The sequence below is a fragment of the Dreissena polymorpha genome, chromosome 3, assembly GCF_020536995.1.
Source record: "Dreissena polymorpha isolate Duluth1 chromosome 3, UMN_Dpol_1.0, whole genome shotgun sequence".
In the NCBI taxonomy this organism is placed as follows: Eukaryota; Metazoa; Mollusca; class Bivalvia; order Myida; family Dreissenidae; genus Dreissena; species Dreissena polymorpha.
The window spans coordinates 134,764,054-134,780,588 of NC_068357.1; the positions used below are offsets into that span (position 1 = coordinate 134,764,054).

General features: G+C 34.7%; 1 protein-coding gene across 6 annotated transcripts in view; it reads right to left on the reverse strand.

Moving 5' to 3' along the window:
- Window positions 1-16,535, reverse strand: part of LOC127871552 (FERM domain-containing protein 5-like) — a 181,783-nt gene that overhangs the window by 133,731 nt on the left and 31,517 nt on the right. For all 6 annotated transcript variants that reach the window (XM_052414593.1, XM_052414595.1, XM_052414594.1 and 3 more), the window contains exon 2: window positions 8,363-8,467. In XM_052414593.1, coding sequence (XP_052270553.1) covers window positions 8,363-8,467 — 105 coding nt within the window. The remainder of the gene's footprint in view (window positions 1-8,362; window positions 8,468-16,535) is intronic.

Consider the following 16,535-nt stretch of genomic DNA (forward strand, 5'->3'; position numbering starts at 1 on the left):
TATTGGATTATTTATACTTATTATCAAATACTATCGGGTTTGTTTAATATAATTAACATGTTAAACAATATAGTTGCGTCACAGACACGGAAATAAATTTTGATGGGGTCGACATTTGACTGACGCTGATTTTTTTATTGTCTGTAATTTTTACCCGAAATAAATTTTGAGAAGTGCCCATAAAAGGACTGGTACATAATGTGTCACATTGAAAAATATCCCGATCTCTGCAATATATGTGAACCAATCGTTGATTGTACTTACTTGATTTTATTCGCAACCGTACTCAAACCGGATCGTTTTTTTCTCATTTCGCTCATTTTGAAGTGCGGTCGGGAATAAAATATTTTAAAAAAAGACGATTTTCCGATTTTATTTTTTTTCCCATTTTCCAAAAATTAGGGTCGGCGGTTTTGTAAACCAAGAAATATAAAAGTCGTGGCCTTATCTACCAACAATGGGTCAATGTTTACATTTAAGGAAATATAATGTGCCTATCTGCGTATAATAGCAAAACAAGCACTTCAGTACAGACACACTTAAAAGGGAAGAGATATTGGTTATGGATACCAATACAGAGTCATACCTATGTTCCAATAATTTTCAAACTTATGGATTTGTATATAGACAAAGATGAACTGCTACAGATAGAGACTCTTGCAAAAAATCTCATAGCACTGAAGTTCAAATACAAAACAACAAGACATGCGTGGAGTCTATAGTTTAAGTTATTTCACACTAAAGTAGACAAGGCCTTGCAGCTGTAATAATTACACTTAAATTTAAAAAAAGTGCTGAACATGTAACTTATTAACACCACAAATGTTCAGAAATTTCTGACATAATCTTCTTTTTAACTTAGAGACGCATCAAGTAGTAAACGCTGAAAACTACTCTACAGTGTCACATTCTGAGTTGATAAACAAAGCTATTCATTCATTCAATTCGATTCAAATCAGTTTTGCAATCAATTAGTCAGTTAATAACCACACAAAGCATTTACCAATCAAATTCAATACCTCGCTCTCTGGCAATTAATGCCTACAGTAACATTACTGAGCTGATGGTCTTGTTTTTGTCCAATCAAGAATGAAGGCTAGCCATAAACAAATCATGGATGGTTATGGTGACAACTTAATATATAAAACATTTCACTAGAATGCATGTTCTGTGAAGTTTGTATGGTCCAGACATGCCTCACGCAGCATTATGAGTGGACCCGGAGTTTGTCCCAGCACTCCTACCTTATTTTCTTACTAGACTCACGAAAGCTGGGAAGAATTTTGATTTATCGCCGAGCTTTTTAGTTGTTTTTGAAAGATTTTCAAATTTCGTGTTGTGGGGTGGAAGGAATCCAATCTCTCCGGTATGGTGACCACCAACCAAACTCACATGCTTTTGGGAGTAGGTTTTGAGCCCAGGTCGCCCGAGTGAAAAGCACCTTTACCAACCACTGAGCTAACCCAAAAGCTATATAGCACTTGCATTGTAGATGTCCATCTCACACATTTAACTCTTTCAGTGCTGGAACCTAATTTTGAAGGCCTTTGCAAACAGTTTGGATTCAGATGAGACGCCACAGAACATGTGTCTCATCAGGATCCAAACTGTTTGCTATTCTGATAATATTCTTTGAAAAAAAAGCTAATTTTAGAAATTCAGCAGACGACATTTTAGCAGACAACATTTCCCAGCGTGCAAAGGGTTAATAAGAGAGTGGTACAACACATCAGACTTATTTACATAGAACTGTAGCTAATGTCCAGCGTGATGAATGTGAAATCAATGTCCCGAAAACTGGCTTCTGCCATTGGTGGTCAGGCAATAATCATTCAACAGTCACATACATTTTGTAAAATCACGCAAAATCTAGGGTCTGGAAGCCGCATCATCATAAATAACAAAAGGCCAGACGTTAAGGGCAATTCCTATATTTTATTAAATGAACTGCAGTTCTATCTTATGCAGAGAAAATCTAACATCTTGCATGGTTTGGTTCGGTTCTTAATTAACTTTGGAGCATGAAGATCAGTCATGGAAATTAATCATGAACATTGCCATTTATCAGAAACTTTGGAATCAATCAAGAAATACTTCAGAAACAAGAGGAAATGGCGGGAATATTACAAAAAGGCACAGTTATAGAGTTAAATATAGGACCCTCATTAAGAGCAGAAATCAAAACTGACACTATATTTATTATCAAATTGATATGAATTTCAGTTTTCACTTTAACACTATATATATTACAGGCATTCCCAAAAGTATTTTTGGTCCACAGGACAACTTGCAGGACCGGACTGAGCTTCTTAGGACCGAAACATCACATCACCAACTCAAATATATTGACATTATGATTATTGGAAAATTAAATGTTAAAAAAGCAACACAACACTTAACACTAACAAATCACAACACACTTGCAATATTGTAAAGAAAAAATATTCAAACCAAAAAATTGTTTTAAACAAAGCAATTTCTCGATTGAAAATTCAATTATTGTTTACTGGTGTGCAAATTGCTATTGAAACAAAAGTTTTCAGATACTAATCAGGGCTTTTCCTTATTTAGCAGGGGCCTTATATAGGCCTCTTTCCCTAAGAGAAAAGCCCCTTCCCCCATCTTTTTTTTTCATTAAAATCATGCAAATTTCCAAAATGTTAAGTTTACCTTGGAAATATTTTCCCCCATTCTCAGTTTTGTTGATATTTCCCCTTTTAATTGAAGCCAGGCCTTTACTTTTCCCCACATTAAGAAAAAAAGCACTGCTGATAGTTTTAAGGTAGTTGCAATAATACAACTCCCAGCTATTGACACTCAGGGTCGCTGGGATGTACATATGCACTTATAAAAGCTCAGAGCATTCAAGAAGAACTAGTTTTAAGGGACTGTGACAATGACTAAAGATTGTGAATAAATTATTTTTACACAAGAATCACATTGCATTGATTACTTGTTAGCAATCAATTACAGTCAATCTTGTATTAAGAGACCACTCAAGGGAGTAATCAAAAGTGGTCTCTTAATAAAACGGTCTTTGAATACAAAAGGCCATTCTGGAAGAATGCTTACCCTCAATTTTAATCTATATGAAGGATTATCTCTTTTATCCACAATGATTTTAACTTTTATAATAAAATGAATATAAACACAATACATAAACAATATTTTACTTATAATGTGTTTTATTTTTCACTTATTATAAATTATCATTTATTATAAATCAATTGTGTGTACATATTTATTTGCAAAAACAACATAGACAAGGAAATATTTTTCCTAAGAACAAAGAATTTTGCTAAAAATGTGTAACAGTCTACATGTACATGTGTACAGCTAAAACTAGAAATAAATGTCAGAAGCCAAAAGCTATGATATATTATCACATGTATTTCTCTTTCCGTTTCTATATTGCGCGTTTTTTTTCACCTGACACATTATTTTCCACGTCTTCAAGCACCTCGGCTTTACGCTTAAGAATGTTCTGAATTTGGGTTTTTCCGACTCCAATCTCGTCTGCGATTTTACGTGCACTTATACTCTTTGACAATTCCAAAACCCGAATTTTCTCGTTCAACGTTAACACTTTTTGTTTTGACATTTTAATTTCTGCATGTACGCTTAAGGAAATCTAACTCGATTATGATACATAATGAGCTGAAAAAATTAAACCACGTCAATTGAAAACAAACAATCAGACCTGGTTGGAAAATTTATTAAGTAAATAACAATGTGATTGGCTTACAAATATCTACTAATTAGCATTATTACAAATTGGTAATGTACGGATTTCGACAGATGTTGCCGATTAATAGTTTATTTTCCGCACTTCTCAGGAAATGTTTGTCGCGTACAGTGCATTGTTTCTGCACCTGTTATCTATACTCGAGAAAAATCGGCATTGTCTCTTAACGTTCCACATAGTAAACTTTTTAAGCTGTAGACTGTGCGCAATACGTTCCTCTATTATTCAACTCAATAAATTGATACGCAGTCTACAACAATACCGGTCAGAACCGGTCAACGAGACAAAGCATAATCATAATGGTTGTGAAAACAAAGCAGAGGTGTAACAGTACATCTAATCGGCTTAGATAAACAATTAACACGGATTTGTCCCTGAAAGATCGATAGATTAACCACTTTTACCTCCTAGTGGTCGCTTAATACAAGATTCGGACATCAAAATACACACAAATCAGCGGTCGCTGGTCGCGTAAGACAAAAGTCGCTTAATACAATATCATTATATAGCGAAAAAGCTCCGTGGGATTTCATAATGGTCGCATAAGACAAAGGTCGCTTAATACAAGTGGTCGCATCCACAAGATTGACTATATATACCTAAAACAACAGAACACATGCTGGATATTAATAGCATAATAAACAGACTAAGTTTTAAAAGCACTAAGCAATTATCGGTATGACGAAAATTTAATTGAAAACTATTTCCCAGTCGCGAAATGACATGATAACTCAGAATTATACTACACATTTCAAAAAACTGGCCACAAAGATATATAAACCAATAAAAACGCACTACTAAGCTTAAATTTAATCGAGAACAAACTGTAAATGCCCCCGATTACATTACGATCTGACTTGCAGAACGTGTTCGTTTAACCGTAAGAACTATTGACAATGTTTACTTGGAAGTGTCTCCGTTGCACATGCGCAGAAACATTTCATGTATGTTAACAGAAATACGACGCAATTTTTAATGTTCATATTTCTTTTATTTTCAGATTTTAATTCTATAAAATAAATAAACTTCTGATCTTTTATCATTTACCGGACATTCGGACCAGCAACATAGCATTTTCAATCGGACCTTTCTTAAAAACGTCAATCAGGTCCGACGGTCCGGCACTTTTAGGAATGTCTGATATTATGTGGAATTGAATATTTTTAAGCCTTAGAATTCGAAGGCCACTTGCTTGGACAAGCTTCTTATCACTATGTTACAACATACATGCAAAATCATTCAAAATTTACATAGAAGTACATTCCATTTTTAACATTCTAAAAATTTGTTAAATTTTTCGAAAAACGAAGTGAAATTACTCTTAAATTAATGAAGTCATTAGCCATTAATGCTTCTGATAAAGAATATTCGAAATTTGAAAATAGAAAGTTGTTGTTTTTCAACATTGAAAACTTTGGACATCAATTTACCAGCAAACGTAGTGGTCCTATGCAAACTTGTAAAAAGCCTTACCAAAAACATGCAAGAAAATGAAATTTCAAGTACTCTAGACAGATTGAGCAACTTTCTACCACAGAGATTTGAAATAAAAGCCACTTCTTATATAAGGACAGCACCATGAGTTTTAATGATCAAGCATGTCAACCAGACATTGCAGGCAGCCTTAATTTGTACCAGTCGCTGTTTTTCCAGTTTATTGGTTATTGCCCGTCAGAACCAATACTCTATTTACAGATTGGATGGAGATTATTCGATTGTATACCAAAATGGTTCTTGGCAGGTAATGTAGTAATAATTTTATGCTTGACCTGCCACAATTCTAGGCCTGTCTGAAATGCAACGTCAGAAACAATGTATTGTCTTTCAAGAAAACTAGCCATTAACCCTTTGCATGCATGGAAATTTGTCGTCTGCTAAAAAGGTCGTCAGCTGAATTTCTAAAATAAGCATTTTCTTCGATTTAAAAAAACAAGAAACCGTCGGAGACAGGTGATGCTCCCCAAATTTGTTTTTTTCCACAATATTGCACTATATATTCAGATAAAAGGAAACGTCTTGAGGGCACAGTAGTTGGGGGGAAAATAATTTTTTTATAGAAAATTTCAAAGGGCCATAACTCTGTGAAAAATCATCCGACCAGAACCCGCTGATAATATGCACATCTCCTCTTGGTAGTGAAGCTTCCCATAAAGTTTCATTGAATTCCGGTCATTAGTTGCTGAGAAATAGCCCGGACAAAAATTCTGCACGGACGGACAGACACACACACGCATGGACAGACGAAGCGGCGACTATATGCTCCCCCCAAAATAAATTTTGGGGAAGCATAAAAAAAATACTATCAGCATAGCAAACAGTTTGGATCCTGATCAGAAGCCACGTTTTGTGGCGTCTGATCAGGATCCAAACTGTTTGCAAAGGCCTTTATAACATTTGGTTCCAGCACTGAAAGAGTTAACATAAATTCACATTCAATAACTTTTATTTTAAAGGACTTAACATTTCAAGCTTATGTAAATGCATTTACACCAGTCCTGATATATCATAATAATTTGGAATTTTCTTTTAAAAATTGCTTTTCTTTAAAAATTACTTTATTCATTGCTGTAAATTGCTTTAAATTTTATTTTACAAAATTGCTGTTAATTTTATTTTACAACACTTCCCATACCCCTTTACATTCTTCTTTGGAAGCACCAGCAATATTTTACTTGATTGAACTTTTCATTAACAGAGCAAGAATTAAAATGGAACATCATTATATTGAATAAATACTCGGTTCTTATTACAAACAGATGGAAGTAGAACAATTTTGTCAAAAGGGCACTTTGGAGCGCCCAGTAATTTGTCAAAAGGGCACTTTCGAGCGTGAAGTCGTATACAGAATGCTCCTAGTAATTAATATTAATCATAATGTTTGTATTAATTATTAATAATTGTTAGAATATATTATTTCCATTATTATTCAACCATGTAATCAAATGTGTACAATGTAATATCAATGTAATACGAGATTTATAAATACCGTAGGTTTCCACGTATAGCGCGCAGTGTTTTACCTCCAAAATTCAAATTAAAAAGCTGGTGCGCGCTATACATTGATACAACGCTATCCTGGCTGCTAAATTGGTAACAAATATGTTGTGTAATCGTAAATAATCAAAATGGCCGCCATGTTTTTTTCCAGAAAACTACCACCCTATAATCCTACAGACTGAGGGGCCATTGTCGAAACAACAAGAAGTCGCTACTGGTAGATATAAATGTGGTAGAAGAAGTTTTGGTCAAATATAAATTTGCTTGAATAAACTTGCGGACATTTCTTTGTTTGTGTTTTTACACTTCTTTATTGATAAATTCCGATGAGGATTGTTGTCGACATTCCGGAGAGCAGGCATGGGTAGGTGCGAACGAGGTCTTTTTTGCGGGTAACGGTAGGTGTGAAAGGGGGTCATTTTGCACTTCGTAATTGGCAGATGTTATTGAGTAATATGTGCCACGACTTTTAAGACGCTAATTGACATTTGAGACACTAATTGACACTTGAGAACGTGAAGATATGCAATTGCATTTTGTGTGTATAAATATTGAACGTTCAACAGTGGTGTACCTCAACAACTGTATCCCTGTCTCCCATGCGACATTTAAATTTACTGGTAATGCCCATGCTTTCCCCGAGGAAAAAACACACGATGTACACTAATTCTTATTTTCTCATGTTTTTCAAGAAATGCACTTTGACTGTTAAACTTTTGCTAGAAAATGACAAAATTGTCAGAAAAGTATAGTGCTATGCAACCCATGCTCCTCATCATAATGACGCTTCCTATTTTGAATGCTTAATTAAGCTTTCCAATGCCCCGGATTATTGGATTGTGCAATAGTAAAATGGCGGCCATTTATGGTCCGATTTGGTGGTTTCATTGTCTTTAGATATTTTTTTCTCCATTTTTGCATTTAAAAAACAGCCTGCGCGCTATACACGGGAGCGCGCTATACGTGGAAACCTACGGTAATAATGTCTCGATTTTTTTTAAATAAAATAAAAGGGCAGGGCAGGTCTGGGCCTTGGAAGTGAAGGGCGGGGCTTCAAAAGGGCAGGGCGGGGCTTCAGAAGGGTAGGGCAAAGCGCCCTTCCATTAAGGCCAAGCTGGAGCACTGCCATACCAAAATGGTTAAACTAAGTCCCAATTTGAAAAAAAAACTCTTTTTTTTAAGTATTAAATAATTATTATATCTCAATTTAATTTCAATTACATCAAAACAGTTATATAATTATAAGCAAGATTTGTATTAAATAAATTCTTCCCAAATCAGTGGAATGCCGAAATTGCATTTTTCCCCAAAATGGCAATAAAAAGGTGTGCAGTGCATGAAAGCAATGGTATCAACGACTCTTCATTGACGATTGAGATACCGCGTTTCATTATTGGCCAGATCTATATTGCATACTGATTTATGCGGTGTTAAACTAGTTGAACACAGTGATCTCCAGAACGTTTAATCTAAGTTGCAGATTGCATTACAGGCACTGCATTTCCAGCAAAACGCTTCATGATCCTGCATGTATGCCAATAACCCTTACCAGCAAACAAAATCAGAACACATCAGTCATGATAGGAAGTGTAATATTTGAGCACATTGCGGTGTACATACCCTCTGTTTCTCTGCGTCGACATATCGCAGTCCAAAGTAATCCTTCTCCAAGAGGTTCAGGGTTTCACAGACCTTGTCCAACACAAACTGACCAGTGGTCTCTTTCTGGAAACACACAATGGACTTGATATAATAGATATTATAGAATAAAATGGCCATAAAGTAATGGCATCAAGATCAAACCAGAAGCACAAAGGATACAGCTAATTTTAGGCAGGTATACCATAATGACATCTGTTTTAACTCTTCCAGTGCCGGAACCGAATTTTGAAGGCCTTTGCAAACAGTTTGGATCCAGATGAGATGCCACAGAACGTGGTGTCTCATCAGGATTCAAACTGTTTGCTATTCTGATAGTTTTCTTTTAAAAAAATAAAAGAAAATGCTTATTTTAGAAATTCAGCAGACGACATTTTTGCAGATGACAAATTTCCCAGCATGCAAAGGGTTAATACAAACATATGAGATATTAGTTAAGAATAAGGATCAGGATCAGTTAAACTGGATTTGTTTACCAAAGAAAAAACATAAGTTATAGAATCCCCTGAAAGAATTAATAAGCTGGACTCAGGGAAATCTGTGCTTAATTTATGCGCATAACGCATCGTCCCAGATTAGCCTATGCAGTCCCCACATACTAATCAGCGACCAATTATTTTTAGCTTTTATGGAATCTTTCTTCTAAAGGAAAAATCTCTTTCAAACAGAAAACCAGTCTAGCCCTTTAAGCGCTGGAACCGAATTTTGAAGGCCTTTGCAAACAGTTTGGATCCAGATGAGACGCCACAGAACGTGGTGTCTCATCAGGATCCAAACTGTTTGCTATTCTGATAGTATTCTTTGAAAAAATTCAAAGAAAATGCTTATTTTAGAAATTCAGCAGACGACATTTTAGCAGATGACAAATTTCCCAGCATGCAAAGGGCTAGGCAGACAGTGTCATCCTTGATAAGCCTGTACAATTTCACTAACCTTGGACTATACTTAACACACATGCATTAAGTCTGGTGTTCACTGAGACTTGCTAAAATGTACTCATATAAGTTTCATCGCATTTGTTTCACAATGGAAAATTGAAGCATGGACTGCATTATCTTTCGAAATTTACATAAAAAACACAAACATTCACAGTATTTTTAACTGAAGAAAATAATTTCTTAACAAATTTCTCAATAATGCTTGAAATATATCACTTTTAAGTTTCTTCCAGACAGATTTTATAACATAAATGTTGAAAACAATACCCTGCTATCTAACGAAATTGCAAAACTAAAATTTTACTGCACTTTACAAACTGGTCAATGTCGAATTTGCAAAAACAGAGTTGTGTGGATATTGATGAAGACTAGCAATTTTGTTACAGAAATGGGCAACAGTCACGGAATGCAAGCTAGAATGAAAATCAATGGTTTTACATATAAAACCAGAAAAGAGGGACTATATTTGGAATTTATATGTGTACAACCGTCCCTGATAATTACTTCCAATATCATAAAGAAGACGTTCTGACGACAAATTACATTAATATTGTTACATAATTATTTTGCGTGCAATCGATTTGAATTAGAGAAAATTTCTAGACAACATCTAAATAAGTACATTTTATTATAAAAACCACTAGATTTTATTTAAAAGAACTAAACTAAAATTAATTAAATGCATGTAAATATATTTAATCATATTTTGTTTTGACATATATAATAATTTTCAGTTGTAGTAATTATTTTTGTTGTTATGTGTACAATGGTATTCTCATATTGAATGAACTTAAAATTATACTATGCTTTTATGGCTCTAGGAGAAGTGCCCCCCCGGAGAACTGCCCCCCCAAAGATTTTTCACTGGGCGGAGAACTGCCCCCTCACTGTTTTTTATAGGGCGGAGAACTGCCCCCCTGCCGATTGATAAGGGGCGGAGAACTGCCCCCCTGTCAGAATTGATGACCCGGAGAAGTGCCCCCTAATTAAAGAAATTTCGCGGCAATATATAAAGCGAGTATTATAATGACAATAACGCCAGTAACTTTCTTGCTATTATGTCTGGAAATTGAGTGAAATTTCAAAAGTAATATAAAGTTGTACAAGTAATAAAAGTTATAAAACGGCAAAAAAAACCTGCCTCGGCATGGACGTCGCCATCTTGATAATCACGTGATTTTCGTCTATGTGAACAAAGAAAAACAAATCACTTTTTGCTAATAAAAAGTTTTCTCAGCTGAATTATTTGATATTTTCCCCGTAAGTAAAACAAACAATTAGCATGCAATTTAATCCATCCTTATGCAAGCTGAAAACAATAATTTATTTGTTTGTTTGCGCCAATTACGGATTTGGACGGTTCAATATAATAAACCCGTATGCGGCTTTATTCAAAGCTAACAAGTTCTTAACAATAAAGGTCGGTCCGGTCTACCAATTAAAAGATTAAAAGATCGCGGTGCTTATCGTTAACGGTAACAAGTTCTCTGCCTGCCTAATTAGCTACTAATTAAAGCAACTGTTACCGATTTTGTTTGTTTGGCATGTCGACATGATCTGCTCAAAATGCAAACTGTTGCCGTAATATGTGTAATGTGTGTATTTATGTATGTCATTTTGTATGACACATGAATTAACTAAACAACATAAATAAATTGATTATAAATTCGACTTCACTCTACTTTTTTCTTCAAGTCAGCTAAATTAATGCCTTCGCTTTGCCTATTAATTTCCCTTTTTATACGTAAATTTACGGTTTTTTTCCATTGGTCAATACTATCTTTATAATGAAAATTAATTCCGATGTAACTTTTCCTCCATAAGTACTGAGTTGCAGGTCTATATTTAGTTGCGACACTTGGCCAGTATTAACACGCACGCGTTTCCTGTGTGGATTTCGACTATGTTTCGCGCTCTTATTAAAACATGACTTTTACATGGCATTCATGTATAGTGAGTGGTGCAGATGCGCACTAAGGGCCTTAAACAGTATTATCACATGCCTCTAGACAATTTGTGTTATTCAGTTCGATAAATGGTAATATACTTGTACTGAAATTCAATTGTTACCGGATAAAATGTGTACGGCGATAACGTAAAAATACCCGTAAGTATTGTTTTCACTACGTAACTAATAACTAATATGACACCGGGGGGCAGTTCTCCGCCCCTACAGATTTGATGGGGGGGGGCAGATATCCGCCTACTAAATTCTGACAGGGGGGCAGTTCTCCGCCCCTACCGATTTGATGGGGGGGCACCTCTCCGCCACCTTTAAAATAAGGGGGCAGTTCTCCGGGGGCAGTTCTCTGGGGGGGGGGGCGCTTCTCCAGATACCTGCTTTTATTCCAATAATCTTCCATGAAAGCCTTAGACTTTCACACCTGAAGGTCAATATATGGCCATCCAGACACACTGATCCATACGAAGAAATCAATATTTATATACACAACTTAACATACAGATGCTAGATCAGAAACCAAGCAAATGTACCATAACACTAAATATATCTTGTAACAGGCATGTTATATGGGCTAACTACCGAAAAGAAATCAAAGAAAACCTGGCCTGTATAAATTATTAATGAAGAAATGTACACAAAAGGTAACCAATAGTCATAGCACAATTCTGATCAAATCCTACAACTTCACTTCACATGTTATTTTGATATGACTCTGCCTTTATTCCTGTTTCAAATCCAATACATCAATTACTGTCAGTTGCCATAGTTGATGGTGTCCACCTGGTAATTAGGAGGTCCTGGACTCGGTCCCTACTCTGGAAGCTGGGAGGGGGTCATATAAGGGGTGGGGGGCACATTTCAACATAAAATATGTATTGCCATGCTTCATGGCACTTGCCATATAATGATACAATAAGTTTATAGAAGATAATCACAATAAGTTTATAGAAGATAATCACAATAAGTTTATAGAAGATAATCACAATAAGTTTATAGAAGATAATCACAATAAGTTTATAGAAGATAATCACAATAAGTTTATATAAGATAATCTATTTAGACGCAGAGGTCCAGATAAGATGCAATAATACACTGACATTGAACATATCCTAAAATATGTAAAAATAAAAAACTCAATGAGTAAACAAAATAAAATTGGTTAATTAACTTATAACAACGCATTGATATCTATAAATATGCATACCACAAATGACTTAATTTAAAGCAAAGATCTCTCTTGTCATGCTTTTTAGGACATTGGTTTTTCCAAACAAACAATAACACTCTATTGAAAGATAATGACACCTGTTAAAACTAAACAATGAAAGAGTAAGGTATCCATACAGGCTTTAACTCTTCCAGCCCTTTAATAGCCTCAGATTTTGTCTCTCAAAAGTCTTTAGGTGAATTTTTAGCTGGAGATATTTCTCAGGGGAGTGTAAAATGTTAAGTAAGTTGTCTGTTAGAATGTATCAATCAATAACTGAACATTATACACTGTAACTCCAGTATAACGCGGATGACGGGGTCCAAGCCACGCAACCGCGTTATAAACGGACAGCGTTATAAGTTTTGAGCTAATTTATTGCAGGGGGATATAAAAACAGGTAAAGTATAGCCTATAATATAGGTCCTGTGTATTGCCATGCTCTGTTGTCATCCGAAAATACTTGCATATAAACCGAATCGAACGATAACGTAATACATACCGCTTTTCTAATGTGCACATGCATCCGATAATCCAATATAATCACAACATCAATTACGAAAAAAATAATCTTTAACATTTATGACGAGAAATATGAGATTCATAAGCACATCCATATGCCGACGCCAATTTTCAGAAAAAGAGTACAGTGCATTATGGGACAGAGCTTTAATTGGGCGAGCGACTTTAAATTTAGATTGAATGCAATACGACACATGTACAAAGAAATGTTTTATTGCGTCATACGCGTCATGTAAAAATCGTGCTTTCCGTGGACTTTCTGATAAATGGCAAAAATTGAAGTGAATCTCTGTTAAGTATACTGCGTTAGCACGTAAATAAATCGTTAGGATTATTTAATTTATTATTCGTACACGTACAGAAACAACAGAAACATTAAACATAAACAAAGATCTTTTTATTTATCAAGCATGTATAGCATATAATAAACGATAACACTGTCAAAGTTTATACAATACACGATACATACAAAACATTAACAGGTAATTCATCTATTCGCTATGAAATGTGAAATATTCCGTCATCTTTCTCTGCTTGCACGAGTCTCTGGCTGCGCAGTATACTAGTTGTGCGCAGTATATTTCACAGCCGCTCCTTTCATATGGACAAACTGCAATCAAATCAAAGTAAAAATGTTTTAATCGTTTTGAATAACTTTAATTTGATAATTATTCCACTTGCACTTACCTTATTGAAAATAGCGCACTGAGCCGCTCTGATAGAGAATACATGTAATAAACACTGACTCGCAAGTTTTCACACCTTTATTGACCTTTATTGACATTACACAAGAGATTAACACCAGTTAGCTTTCTCGTGTCGTTTAACTTCTAATCGATTAAAATCGATTAAAATCGGTTAAACGGACGGATAAAGCAAGCAGGCTGTGATCGCCGCCATCTTTGAATTTTCTGAAAATACATGAAGATGCATAACATTGGTTTGAATCAGAAATGGAAGGTTGGAGAAAAAACGGGATCCAAGGACCCCCCGCGTTATATTGGACACAGCGTTATAACGGACCGCACTATATTGGAGTTACAGTGTAGTATCAGAAGGGAAATGTTAAAAGGGTGAATATGGACAAATCAGATGTTTTATTGCGTGTTATGAATTTATGAATAAAAAAAATAAGAATGTATAAGTGACGAAAAGGAAAATGGTAATTGTATAATTAAACATAACAATGCAGGGCTAGACATTTATAGCAGTCTCATTGTTAAGTACAACTTAAATATAGTTCAAGAAAATTTAAAAAAGGAATCTGCTAGTCCTCTAGACTATTGAAAAACAAAATGAACATTTTTACAATAAAGCATGACATATTCCAGGAGCACAATTTACAACACTGTCACCATGAATTTAATTTCAAGAAGACTCATTCTCGCATCCAGTCTATTTAGGTATGTTGTTTTTTTTTAATTAATTGTTAACAAAAAATACTTGTTTTTTCTGAAGTTTTAGTCAGTTTGTTGTTAAATAAATTAATGTGTTTGTTGGCAAAGTAAAAATATTACACTAATAATGTTCCTATACAGTAGTGATTGTAATACAATTGTGAGTTATAAAAGAATATTATGTTATATGCATTTTAAAGTATTAAGACAAGTAACAAAATTGTATTCATGACAAGTGAAACCTTTGGGCAAAGTCTGACTAGAAAAGTGGATTTAAAAATTAATGTAGATAAATAATTACCTTCAATATGAATGAATGATTTGAAGTAATATAAATTACTGGAGTACTATTAACACTATGGTATTTGCATGAAGAAATCTTTTTGCACATTTAACAAATGAATGAGTTCGTGGGATAAAAGTGAAGGGAAAGAAATAACAATACAATTCCTCTTAACAAACTCCTCAACTGGAAAAATTATATGGAGCTGAAGTACCCACAAAGAAAATAGATTGCAGCGCCCTAGCACAAAAGTTGAAGGAATTTGGATTTCATTGAGTGAAAAAATGATGGGGCGCACACTGTGACCACTTACAGCGTTTCCAAAAACTGACAGTTATGGTAATGGGGATGGCGGTCCAGTATGACAGAGGTTATTATAGATTCAGGCACTAAGAAACTTCATGCACAACATATGGTGAACATGGAAACAAGTATATAACAATTTACACAATGTTGAAAGTAACATTTACATATATATTTACCTTTGCTATTCTATTGACTTGTTTCCCATTAGTTCATGATGAACAGGAAGCTGCTCAACTTATATTGGGATTTTAATGCCAGAATCAAACAGAACTTACAACCAATAAATACAAACATAAACAGGCACAATCACAAAATGCCTCTGAATAATGAAAGTTTTCATGAACATATGCCCATAAATTAGTCTTATTTATAAGACGCGCAAAGAATTTAGAGATACTTTTTATATGGGCTAAATTCTTTGGAACGTCTTATCGGCGAAGGACCAATTACGTGGTGGAAACCAGAAAGTTTAAATGTTCATTAATTTGCATAAAATTGCAAAATAACATTACCAACTCATACAGTTTTAGTTCAGAAGTCCATTTTTACCTCAAATATTGTCGAATTGAAGTTAGAAAGGCATTAATTCTTCAGTTAAACTTCTGCTTAAATCGCAATAAAATCACTGTCCTCTCGCCATTATCCATGCTATGAAACAGATTTAAATATGACCCAATCAGAAGCAGGCATTACGGTGTAACTTGTACATGTAAATTTTATTCAACATGAGCTTTTAACACTGACTTTTACGTAAGTAGATCTAGTATGCACATCTTTGTGGATTTAATAAGCATATGTTCAAAACAGATATGCTGCAGTTTTTATTCACTCTTCTTAGTTTCAACAACTTTTTATGCATGTCTTTTTCACACCTCTGTCTGTGTTTTTGTATGTAATTATATTCTATGATACATAGGACGGTATACTGTACGATCTGTATCACTTTTATTTATGTACCGTTTACAAATTTCCGCCGTTTATTCTCACATTAAACCACATGGTTTACATCGAGGCTGTGTTATCGATAAATATCTACACAGCCAGCGAATCGCGAGGCTGTGTTATCGATAAATATCTACACAGCCAGCGAATCGAGAAGTATTGACAATTTGAATAGTGGTTGGATTTAAATTGCTCAGGCGAAAAAATACAAAGTATCATAACATAATTCTTACGGAACATTATCGAGAAATGAATTATCTACACATGTATGTAAATATTATTGCAATCCTTTGATATTAACTGTCTGATATCGAGGCTTGAATTTTGCGCACAAAATACTTGCGCAACAATATAGACAAAGAAGGAAAACTTTCCACCATTGTTTTGGTTGTATGCTCCAAATATTACCAATGTAAAAAGTAGCTAAATATTTGAGAGCGTCAACAAGTTGGACTAGCCCATAAATGTGAATCATAGAAACTTAGCCTCATCTGACAGTAAAAGGCTTCACTGAAATGAATATCATTTGCTTTCTTCATGAACAAACAAGTTATAAGCAATCTTGCCTACCTGGAT